We start from the raw sequence: 12,714 nt of genomic DNA, 5'->3' as shown, positions 1-12,714 counted from the left end.
AATGTTAGCCTGTGAAGGTATATATTTTTGATTACACAAACATGCTTTTAACTCAAATCGCCTTTAAAGTGAATAGTTAGGGCTGTTAATAACGAAACCACGTTACCGAATAAATTTTGATTCGCTGTCTAATATATATATATATATATATATATATATATATATATATATATATATATATATATATATATATATATCCTATCGAGTGCATGGCAAGGGTCAGAAATGCGGTGAATGTATATGGTCTTGAATTCTCTTGAACGCATTACGAATGCGTTTCATTTCGATTAGTGGTTCTGAAATGACGTTTTCGTTCTTGTTGACAGTGATATGAAAAAGGACCAAATAATCAATCACCATATTGACTGCCAGGGTCGTTAAGGTCGCCTATCGAATAAATCTGAGTGCCTTATTTAAGCGTTTGATATATTCAATTTTAAGGTCATGCACTTTCTCATTGCATAAATATCCCTTAACAGACGGTACTACCACAAGTATAAGAGTACGCTGGTTCGTTTTTTTCGGTATAAGGCATAAGAATTACCAAGGTCATTAAGGATATAAACGTCGATATAATTGCATTTCGAAAAACTTGAACTTTTGTGGTTCGATGTGTGTGTGCCATTACTGGAACAGGATGACACCTTGTATACCTTTAGTGATGTGAGGTCTTTTAGATGGTTATGTGTGTTGCATAAAAGGAAATGAAGTGCTTTATCTTAAATAACGCGTGGTCGATGCTCGCTCAGTCGCCAATTAACCATTTGACTAAGTGGTCGGTTGCCTGCTGTTATTGCAGTCATGCATAGTTGATTATACCTAAGCATGAATATACTTTCCGAAGGAGGTATAGATAATTACATATGAGTATGGCACACATCCTTTATTACTAGAAAAAAAATACACTCGGATGAGCACTTTTGGGTCTAAATTTTGGGCAAACACAAAGATGATATATATTCGGTCATCTGATATATTCTACCTATAAATTCTTAGTTTTTCACATAGCAATTCAATCATTCGGTGATCTGCTTAAGTTATGAGATTAATAATAACAACCATATCTGACTGGTCTTAGAAGCAGAAAATTCTACCAGGAAATGAATAAAGTTAGTGTGTTGCTGACAAAGCATGACCCAAGTATATGAATCTCCCTCGAAAATAATATCAATATTACCTCTATTTAGGAATGTTATTTGAATATTTTGAGGTATAATAATAGGGTTTATGTCTTTTTATATAAAAATGAAACCGAGAAAAGTGATATTTTATGAAAGAGTTTAGCTTGATAGCATAGTTTTTCCATGGACCAATCAGCGGCTTCCAAATAATAACAACATGGCCACGCTCACTAGGTATGTGTCAAACCCGTGTTTGAGTTTTATATCCTATTACTGCTGGATGTTTGGCGGGATATGATTTCTCTTACAAATATGTTATTCAATAAGAACTAGACTATTGATAATTATTGATGAATTGTCATTATTCATGCAGTATACCTATTATTTGTCGTATTGTACCGGCCTCAGAAATTGTTATCCTCATGGAAATCAGCTGTTGGAACCTGGTTCAACGTCAACACTTACAATGTGGGCTTGCAAAATTGGTTTTCGGGATGAAACATTCCTAGCCAGGGAAATCTTTGGTCAAATATATGATTTCCTCATGTTTCCAGTCAAAATTGGGTTAAACATTATTGGTCCAAATTCCTTTGAGGTGTTAGTCAAGGAAAATTGTACAGTAATATTTTGGTTTTTAAGGTTATCAAAGAAGTTACACTCATGGAAGAAACGTATTGGTATTTCAGTGGACTTTCTACACCCTGAAGAAATAGTTTATTTCAGTGGTAGGAAACGTAGGACATTTAATCCGAATAGTTTACTGATGGAGGGCATTGTAAAGATGAGGGAAAACTTGATATTAACTAATATTTGAAGTACTTAGAGGAAATAACTTTGGAGAGATCTCACCTAACTTCCCTTAGATGTGTAGATATATTGCAGACTTACATAAATGATACGGCGAGCTGCTGGTGGAGACGGTGCATTACAGCTCAAACACGTAGTATATCCATCTGTGCATTGGATAGATACGCAGATATGATGATATAGAGATGTAGTATAAATATGTTAGTTTTCAGTATTTAGATATAAGGACGATGGAAAGATATTAATTATATCTGTTTTTATTAGCAGTTCTAGACTAATGTTGGTGGTTGGATTGGGTTGGTCAGGTTAGGTAGGGTAGGGTATGTTAAAGCTTGATTAGGGTAGGTTGTATTGTGCTTACTACTGTATAGCAAGAAGGGTATTATTACTGTTTCAGACATCCAGCAACTATTGGTAGGTTTGGTTGAAATTGTTTTTCGGTATTACCATTATAAACATCCAGCTAGGTTTGTTATGTAAGGTTTGCTTTGTTTAGTCTGGTTCAAATTGTTTTACCGATGGTGTTTGATGTCTTTTCAATGATCCTGGCCTTCATTTCTATCGCAGATCAGTATTAATGATCCCTCCCCTCCCAAAAACCTGGTTCCAACTAGTGGTCCCCTATTATCGTTGGATAAAGGAAATGATTTTACTGTGCCTTGGGAATGGATGAAGTAGAGCAAGTATGAATATGTACATATGTATATATAGATGTGTATGTATGTTTATGTACATGCATGTGCATGTATTCATATATATATGTTGGAAAGGATCACAATTTTGCGCGTGATCAAGATATTCCTATGAGTCCACAGGGAAAATGAAACACGAAAAGTTCCCAATTGCACTTTTGCGTAATAATCACATCATCAGGGGAGACACGAGAGAAATATAACAGTCAGTTGATGTACATCGAAGAGACGAAGCTAGGACGCCATTTGGTAAACATGTGATTGTCCAGTCACATGAGAGTGTGTGTGTGCATTGACATATAGTGTGATTCATACATTTATGTAATTTTTTTTTCTTCGTAGGTTGGTAGCTGCAGCAGTGTTATTTACACTGGTCTGTGCTGTTGACAGGAATAATTTCAAAACGTGTCAACAAAGTAGCTTTTGCAGGTAAGCTAAGTGAAGTTTCTCATATATCTTGTTAATGATATTTCTAAAGTTCCCCCAGCAAAGAGCAATTTTGATATTGTGACAATTACTCTTTATGAACTCATGTGAAGCAAAACCAGCAAGAAAATGTTATAAGAAAGTTAGGGCATCAATAAAGGTTTCATAGATTGTTAATGCTACCGTGTGAAAGGAATACCGAAAGGAGGTGGAATTCATTGTTGGAATTTATGATATTTTAAAACTTTTCCATGTATTACAGATGACCTATGAAATTAGTAGATTTCACCCTAAGGTGAATTTTGTTAGAAAAGCTGGACATATTGGTAGAGGTTGCAGTATTAGTGTAGAGGTACTGTAATGGAAAGCTGTATTCTTTGAAGCAGAAATATTCTGATTTGTCTTGATTTATTATGTAACTATTTTGTATGATTATAGCATTACCTCTACAGTATTTTTTTCCCCTTTTCTTCTTGTCCATAAAGCATTATGCAAATGCTTGTTGGTAAATTTTTTTCTGTTAAGGTATATGGATATTGTTAGACTATTTCAAAGAGTTTTAAGATATTTAAATATCGTTAGATTACTATGAACATTTGTTTTTTGCTTTTGCAGACGTCACCGTGCCATAAAACCTGGAGAGAGTCCATATGTTCTCCTTACAGACACTTTAAGCATAACTGAAGAGGGAGTTTTTGGAGATATTTTGAATGAGAAAAGCAGAGTGTTTTTTACCCTTGAATTGTACCCTTTGAAAGATGCCACTCTTCGAATAAAGATCAATGAGAAAAATCCTATCAAACAACGTTTTGAAGAACCTTATGCCCTAATTGGTGATGGTCAAACAGAGACGTAAGTGTTGCTTCTCTTTGTCATGGGATATGATTACAGGAAGTGTAGATGCAGTAATGATGACATTACAAAGTGCATGTCAGGCTTCTGTTGAAGTGAAATTTGTGCATGAGAGCATGGAAAAGTAGTTGTGTAACTGATGACTGGATGAAAACAGCTGTGCCTCTTCATGTGTTCCTGGCAGTACCTCGCTAATGCAGGAAATGGCAATCAAGCATGCATAGTGGAGTATAGAACAAAGTTTCCCTTGGTTAAAAGATGATATGAGTAAGGATGAAGATATGAGAATATGATTAGGAGAAATCTACCTATCTGTCCATCTATGTCTCTGATGCCTGTTCCCTTCAGGAATTTCCACCAAGGGGGTGACAATGGCAAGTGTCCACTTATCCCTCTTATTATGTGCCTTCGTTACATATACCATTCCATGCATTTTTCCCCAGATTCTCTCCCCCCAGTGCTCTTCCTCTCAGTTTCTCCATATCTCAGGTGGTCATCCTCTAGCACCAATCCCTTTAATCATACTGTTATACACCATCCTTGTAAACTTCCCATCTTGCATTCTTTCCACATGCCCAAACCACTTCAGAGTTTTATGCTTTATGCATTCTACCACTCCACAATTCATTTCCAGTGCATTCCCAGCCATACCAAATCTCTCATACAGCCCCTGAATTACTTTCATCATTTCATCTAGTCATAGCACATGCCTTTCTCAAATAAGTCGTTCGTACAGTCTGGATTCTTGACCTCTAAATCATCTCATGTTCATGTTTCGGCATCATAGGTCATGGTCATGAGTACTATGCTATCACCTTAATCCTTTCTTCATTTCAATGCTTACACCTCAACCCATCATTAAGGCCCCTTGACTCCTCTATCACCTACTCTCTTCCTTATTTCTTCTTCCATATCACCAGACTTACTCAAGATAGCTCCCAATTACTTAAGTTCTGTCACCTCTTCTTATTCTTTCTTCCCTTACGCACACTGTAAATGATAAAGTGGTGATTTGGCACATGGCATTATAGTTGAAGGTACAAGAAAGGGAGTTGTACTGCTCAGTAGAAGGAAAGAAGGAGAGTTGTAGAGTGAGTTGCATAGTGAGTGAATTTTTATTTTTGTGATGATGGAATTGAGAATGGAAACATTAGTCATAAGTGATGAATCATTGAAATGTGCTAAGTAAGAAAATTAAGCTGAATTTATAATGTGCCCTTTGGAAGGCCATTTTAACTTTTAATACACCAGATGTAGGTAGAGGATATGCTTGAGTGAATAAGAGGCTAGGTGCACTTGATCTTCTTTGTAAAAGGGATTATAATTCAAAGTAATAGTATTGGAAATGCCTTGACTTCATTATTGATTAGTTGATGAATCAGAGAGTTATATTATATGTAATATCTACAGGTTTGAAGTGATTGATCGTTCAGCAGATGAGTTGACAGTTAAGTTTGGTTCAAGTCGTGCTGTGGTGAAGGCCAAGCCACTAAAGGTGGATATTTATAATGGAGATGAGCTTGTGGTCAGCACCAATGCTCGAGGTCTACTCAAGTTTGAACACTATCGCAACAAGCCTGAAGGGTAAGCCTTTTATTATGTATTGAAGGTTGTATGGATATTCTCAGGTTGATTGAATAAACTTGAATGTCCTTTGTTTTCTTTTGTTATTTCAAAATCTCTTAGAGAAGACTTGAACAACGAAAGGGCTGTCAATTTTCTTTTCACAAAGGTCTTAGTCATAGACAGAAGCCTTCAATGAAATTAGGCATTAATCAAAACTGGGAAAATAAAAGAGACGTTATTAGATGAACTCAAAAGAGAGTAAAAAAAATGGGAAAGGAAAGTAAGGAAAAGGGAAGTTTTTGTGTACTCTGTTAATTTGAAAAATGTATTTTTCTGAAAAGTGATAAATTTCAGACTCCATAAAATTGAGATGGATTGCAGAACAAGGGTGATGATTTACTGAATCTGTTTAGAATGAGTTTTGTAAAATACTCTTTGTATTCCAGTGTAACATAGAGTTGGATCTAGTGGCAACAGACATACGTAATTACTTACCTCCTGTGCCAGTGCTCAGGAATCTGGTCATGTCCATTGGCTAGGACCACAGACCGTAAAGTGTTCTGATGTGTTATGTGCATCTGTATGCACAGAGTGCATTTGAGAAGCAAATGCTTGGTGTTTTCTTTATGGTAGTTGCACCATGGACATGAAGGGTCTTGGGATATGTTGAAATGGTGTTTGTAGTATTGTAGTGATGGATGCTGTCCAGAGCATAAGTGGGAGAGTGTGACTTGCATTCATCTGGTGATTGTGGTTTCTAAGAGGTGTATTTCTGGTAGGTTGGAGTTTAATCCTGAGTTAGGAGGTTGTTTGTTTTATGCTTGTCAGGGTGTTTCATTGTGTATGTATAGTGCCAATTTGGAGGTCAGTATTTTGGTAGGAGTGGTAGGATCTGAGTAGATGTTACTGAAGTGTGAGGTAAGGGTAAGCTTTTTATTTCTACCTGGGGTTTGGTGGTTAGTTATAGAGTAATATGGGTGGGAGGGGTCTAGTGTGGCTACATAGCATTGGATACTTAGCTTGTTGAGGCAGGTCTGCATTGGTAGGATTTTTGTTATGTTGCGAAGATGTCAAGTGTTTTTGGTTACTATATAGCCAGTGATTGTTCTGAGTGCATGGTTTGATGTGGTTTGCAGTTTTGTTGTATTTAACAGAATTTCATATATATTTGTGTGAAAGTATGACAGTCTTCTGCATTAAAGTGATTCATAATAATCTTGTTCCATTGAGTCATTAAATAAGAGGGATGTTTTCCCTAGATGTTTTATTTTCACAGTACCCAGACCATTCTGAGTTTGCAGTCTGTAGTTTCCATAGTTTCATCACTTATAATGCCTTCACCCTGAATGGTTTAATTCTTTATTTTCATGTTGCCTTTCCTGTCTAAACAGTGTTCTTAGAGATCACCATCCATTTGGCCTGTAAGTTGAAAAATCATCCTCACAGTTTATTTATTTATTTACATTTTCATGTTGAAGGTTCATGTCTTGGATAGAAGTCCATAATGAAGCTAGGACTTACTTGATTGAAATATAGGAAATGTTAAAGAGGGGGAGATATAAGAAGAGAAGAATAGTATTTTAAGAGTTGTGGGGGACATAGTAATCCCTTTGGTTGACTGATTTTTCCCAGCTACCTTTTTCAGTATTCAAAGTGGCATGTACCCTTTCAACCTGTACATGTAGGAAATGAAGGAAGTCTCACTTTAGAGCATATCTTTGTGTTTAGATTTTAGCCCAAATTCTTTTAATTACTGAGACCAAGCTTTATGAAAGTGATGGTGATTTACAGAGAGTGATTGCAATTGTCAGGTTACTGGCTTGACCATAGGTGATATGCTCTTTGCTCAATGAATTGTATGTTACTGCTAGTATGAGGCTTTTTTTTTTTTTTTTTTTTTGTCTTTCTGATGCCCCCTCTTTAAGGTGAGAGAAGCAGTTGTGTTTAGAGAAAAAAGATTATCTTTTTAACTCTTGGGTAAAAATTGTTTCAAAAGTTCATAACATTTTTACTACCATCATTGGTTCAGTTTCATCTCTGCTATGCCTTGTAGCCAAAATTTGTGTGTGTCGAAATGAATTTTCTTTATGAAGATTTTACATAAACTCAAAATGTGAATCCTTTTGAGTTGTATTATGTCACTGTTATTGTTTTTCATGCAGTGTGATTACAATATCCTTGGAAGTTAATGAAATTATTTTCCATTTTATTTACTTTACAGATTTAGCTGAATTGATTTTAAACTTTTGTTTTAGTAAGTAATAGCTTTCACAACTGGAATTTCATTCGTGAATGTTTTGGTAAATGGTATTATATTTTTAGTGATGCACATCCTAATGAAGGAGAGGAACATGGAAATGCACATCCTTTGGAAGTTGAGGAGGACACCAATGGACTTTGGGAGGAAACGTTTAAGAGTCATACAGACTCCAAACCTCATGGGCCTGCATCAGTGGGTGTGGATATTTCCTTCATTAAATCAAAACATGTTTATGGCATCCCTGAGCATGCCGATTCTTTCTCCTTGAAAGAAACAATGTGAGTTATGCATATAAATACCTTGGTTTTGTGATATGATTTATCTTTGCTATGCCCAGTAGCAGTGTTGGATGATACAAATAGTACTTATTTTTAATTTAGACATTTGGATAAAGTCTTTCTCCAGTATATTTGCTTGTTTATATACTGTGATCATTGCCTGATCTCAACAGCTAGATATTAGGATAATGAATAGTATATATTCTTAGATAAAACCTCACTCTTACCCTGTTTAAAACTATTTCCCTAAGTCACGCGGGGAGTGCTCATCCTCCTCGAAGGCTCAGAGTGGGGTGCCTAAATGTGTGTGGATGTAACCAAGATGTGAAAAAAGGAGAGATAGGTAGTATGTTTGAGGAAAGGAACCTGGATGTTTTGGCTCTGAGTGAAACGAAGCTCAAGGGTAAAGGGGAAGAGTGGTTTGGAAATGTCTGGGGAGTGAAGTCAGGGGTTAGTGAGAGGACAAGAGCAAGGGAAGGAGTAGCAATACTCCTGAAACAGGAGTTGTGGGAGTATGTCATAGAATGTAAGAAAGTAAATTCTCGATTAATATGGGTAAAACTGAAAGTTGATGGAGAGAGGTGGGTGATTATTGGTGCATATGCACCTGGGCATGAGAAGAAAGATCATGAGAGGCAAGTGTTTTGGGAACAGCTAAATGAGTGTGTTAGCGGTTTTGATGCACGAGACCGGGTTATAGTGATGGGTGATTTGAATGCAAAGGTGAGTAATGTGGCAGTTGAGGGAATAATTGGTATGCATGGGGTGTTCAGTGTTGTAAATGGAAATGGTGAAGAGCTTGTAGATTTATGTGCTGAAAAAGGACTGATGATCGGGAATACCTGGTTTAAAAAGCGAGATATACATAAGTATACTTATGTAAGTAGGAGAGATGGCCAGAGAGCGTTATTGGATTACGTGTTAATGGACAGGCGTGCGAAAGAGAGACTTCTGGATGTCAATGTGCTGAGAGGTGCAACTGGAGGGATGTCTGATCATTATCTTGTGGAGGCTAAGGTGAAGATTAGTATGGGTTTTCAGAAAAGAAGAGTGAATGTTGGGGTGAAGAAGGTGGTGAGAGTAAGTGAGCTTGGGAAGGAGACCTGTGTGAAGAAGTATCAAGAGAGACTGTGTACAGAATGGAAAAAGGTGAGAACAATGGAAGTAAGGGGAGTGGGGGAGGAATGGGATGTATTTAGGGAATCAGTGATGGATTGCGCAAAAGATGCTTGTGGCATGAGAAGAGTGGGAGGTGGGCTGTTTAGAAAGGGTAGTGAGTGGTGGGATGAAGAAGTAAGAGTATTAGTGAAAGAGAAGAGAGAGGCATTTGGACGATTTTTGCAGGGAAAAAATGCAATTGAGTGGGAGAAGTATAAAAGAAAGAGACAGGAGGTCAAGAGAAAGGTGCAAGAGGTGAAAAAAAGGGCAAATGAGAGTTGGGGTGAGAGACTATCAGTAAATTTTAGGGAGAATAAAAAGATGTTCTGGAAGGAGGTAAATAGGGTGCGTAAGACAAGGGAGCAAATGGGAACTTCAGTGAAGGGCGTAAATGGGGAGGTGATAACAAGTAGTGGTGATGTGAGAAGGAGATGGAATGAGTATTTTGAAGGTTTGTTGAATGTGTCTGATGACAGAGTGGCAGATATAGGGTGTTTGGGTCGAGGTGGTGTGCAAAGTGAGAGGGTTAGGGAAAATGATTTGGTAAACAGAGAAGAGGTAGTAAAAGCTTTGCGGAAGATGAAAGCCGGCAAGGCAGCAGGTTTGGATGGTATTGCAGTGGAATTTATTAAAAAAGGGGGTGACTGTATTGTTGACTGGTTGGTAAGGTTATTTAATGTATGTATGACTCATGGTGAGGTGCCTGAGGATTGGCGGAATGCTTGCATAGTGCCATTGTACAAAGGCAAAGGGGATAAGAGTGAGTGCTCAAATTACAGAGGTATAAGTTTGTTGAGTATTCCTGGTAAATTATATGGGAGGGTATTGATTGAGAGGGTGAAGGCATGTACAGAGCATCAGATTGGGGAAGAGCAGTGTGGTTTCAGAAGTGGTAGAGGATGTGTGGATCAGGTGTTTGCTTTGAAGAATGTATGTGAGAAATACTTAGAAAAGCAAATGGATTTGTATGTAGCATTTATGGATCTGGAGAAGGCATATGATAGAGTTGATAGAGATGCTCTGTGGAAGGTATTAAGAATATATGGTGTGGGAGGAAAGTTGTTAGAAGCAGTGAAAAGTTTTTATCGAGGATGTAAGGCATGTGTACGTGTAGGAAGAGAGGAAAGTGATTGGTTCTCAGTGAATGTAGGTTTGCGGCAGGGGTGTGTGATGTCTCCATGGTTGTTTAATTTGTTTATGGATGGGGTTGTTAGGGAGGTAAATGCAAGAGTTTTGGAAAGAGGGGCAAGTATGAAGTCTGTTGGGGATGAGAGAGCTTGGGAAGTGAGTCAGTTGTTGTTCGCTGATGATACAGCGCTGGTGGCGGATTCATGTGAGAAACTGCAGAAGCTGGTGACGGAGTTTGGTAAAGTGTGTGGAAGAAGAAAGTTAAGAGTAAATGTCAATAAGAGCAAGGTTATTAGGTACAGTAGGGTTGAGGGTCAAGTCAATTGGGAGGTGAGTTTGAATGGTGAGAGGCTGGAGGAAGTGAAGTGTTTTAGATATCTGGGAGTGGATCTGTCAGCGGATGGAACCATGGAAGCGGAAGTGGATCATAGGGTGGGGGAGGGGGCGAAAATTTTGGGAGCCTTGAAAAATGTGTGGAAGTCGAGAACATTATCCCGGAAAGCAAAAATGGGTATGTTTGAAGGAATAGTAGTTCCAACAATGTTGTATGGTTGCGAGGCGTGGGCTATGGATAGAGTTGTGCGTAGGAGGATGGATGTGCTGGAAATGAGATGTTTGAGGACAATGTGTGGTGTGAGGTGGTTTGATCGAGTAAGTAACGTAAGGGTGAGAGAGATGTGTGGGAATAAAAAGAGCGTGGTTGAGAGAGCAGAAGAGGGTGTTTTGAAGTGGTTTGGGCACATGGAGAGAATGAGTGAGGAAAGATTGACCAAGAGGATATATGTGTCGGAGGTGGAGGGAACGAGGAGAAGAGGGAGACCAAATTGGAGGTGGAAAGATGGAGTGAAAAGGATTTTGTGTGATCGGGGCCTGAACATGCAGGAGGGTGAAAGGAGGGCAAGGAATAGAGTGAATTGGAGCGATGTGGTATACAGGGGTTGACGTGCTGTCAGTGGATTGAATCAAGAAATATTCCAGTCTTGATGGGCATTTATTATTAACGTGATTGGTTTACAGTGAGCTTATGTATTTCTTTGCCTTCAGTATTTATATAGCAGGAGAAAACTTTTCCAAAATTCAACCTGTTACCATCAATACAGCACATGACCTCTTACAGATCAACTGAGCCATACCGCCTTTATAACTTGGATGTTTTTGAATATGAACTCGACAATCCAATGGCTTTATATGGGTCAGTTCCTGTGATGGTGTCTCACACTCCCCATCAGAGTACTGCAGTTTTCTGGCATAATGCTGCAGAGACCTGGGTTGATATAAAGGTATGAAAATATTTATTTTGAATGTTCATTGTTTTGGGCTGGGATAGTGTTGAGTAAAAAAAATTGGTGTTTTATTCTAGCAAGCACAGGACTACTAGTATTTTCGAGTTATTAACGTTTACCTTTACATGGTCAAGAAAGTAATAAGTTGAACATGCATATAGCTGTTGGTTGTACATTATAGAACAAAGAACTATGGTGAGAAGAAATCCTAGGAAGGCACCTGGATGGGTTTTATGAGATGATAAGGCCATGTAGAATGAATGGCAGATGAATTGTTGGTCAAGATGTAAAACAGCACAGTAGAAGGTACAAGGAGGAAAGGTAGACTGCAGGAGAACTGGATATATTCTTTATGAGAACTGATGATGGGCTAGATATAATTCAGATGATTATATAGAGGTTGCTTGAAGGGTGGATGCTGTGGAAATGTTTTGTTTGTGTATGGTGATGTAAGTCTCACCTGATGAATACACAAAGTATGCAGATTGAAAAAGTAAGAAGCACATTAGTATGAAAGTCCACTTCACATGAGTCTTAAATTTGTATGAATAATTTTGGAGGGTGGGCCTATTATTCACTTCATGAGAAATGGGAATGGAGTTCATAAAATTAATGATTTTCTTCTTTGGCTTTTATTGTAAAGAAATCAGATTTTTGACATGCACAGTATTATATTTCATAAGAAACATATGAATAATATTTTATAGTGTTGCACTTCATTGTATACCCTGTATTTTACTTTTGCACTGCATCTCAGAAATGTAATAGCTATAAAGAAATACTTTTCAAATGTTTTGAAATCTTCTCTCCTTTATAACAGAAATTACCAGACAGTAACGTAGTGTCATCTATTGCTGGCTTCTTCTCTGGTGGTGACTCTGATCCTCCTCAAGTGTCAACTCACTGGTTCTCAGAGTCTGGCATAATAGATCTGTTTGTTATGCTTGGTCCTCGTCCAATGGATGTGTTCAGGCAGTATGGAGCTCTCACTGGGAACTACAATCTTCCTCCGGTAATAATTTTCTTTTCTATAGTGATACATAGTTGAAATAAACTTGGATATTGTGGCTTTCCCTGTGCAGAAAAGAGAAAATGAGATTAGCAGAGGGGTTTGGGAATTTTAGTTAAGTTTTAATGGATGTC

At 37.8% G+C, this 12,714-nt stretch overlaps 1 protein-coding gene across 1 annotated transcript in view; it reads left to right on the top strand.

The window, feature by feature from the left end:
- The first annotated feature begins 1,305 nt into the window (after positions 1-1,305).
- Positions 1,306-12,714, top strand: part of GCS2alpha (glucosidase 2 subunit alpha) — a 32,479-nt gene continuing 21,070 nt past the window's right edge. The window contains exons 1-7 of the mRNA XM_071674030.1: positions 1,306-1,355; positions 2,963-3,049; positions 3,662-3,898; positions 5,309-5,482; positions 7,787-8,002; positions 11,406-11,568; positions 12,392-12,583. Of these exons, the coding sequence (XP_071530131.1) occupies positions 1,339-1,355; positions 2,963-3,049; positions 3,662-3,898; positions 5,309-5,482; positions 7,787-8,002; positions 11,406-11,568; positions 12,392-12,583 (1,086 nt within the window). The 5' untranslated portion in view covers positions 1,306-1,338. The remainder of the gene's footprint in view (positions 1,356-2,962; positions 3,050-3,661; positions 3,899-5,308; positions 5,483-7,786; positions 8,003-11,405; positions 11,569-12,391; positions 12,584-12,714) is intronic.

This window comes from Panulirus ornatus, chromosome 19 (assembly GCF_036320965.1).
Source record: "Panulirus ornatus isolate Po-2019 chromosome 19, ASM3632096v1, whole genome shotgun sequence".
In the NCBI taxonomy this organism is placed as follows: domain Eukaryota; kingdom Metazoa; phylum Arthropoda; class Malacostraca; order Decapoda; family Palinuridae; genus Panulirus; species Panulirus ornatus.
Note: the sequence above shows the minus strand (reverse complement) of the source record. Positions and strands in the feature narration are given on the sequence as shown.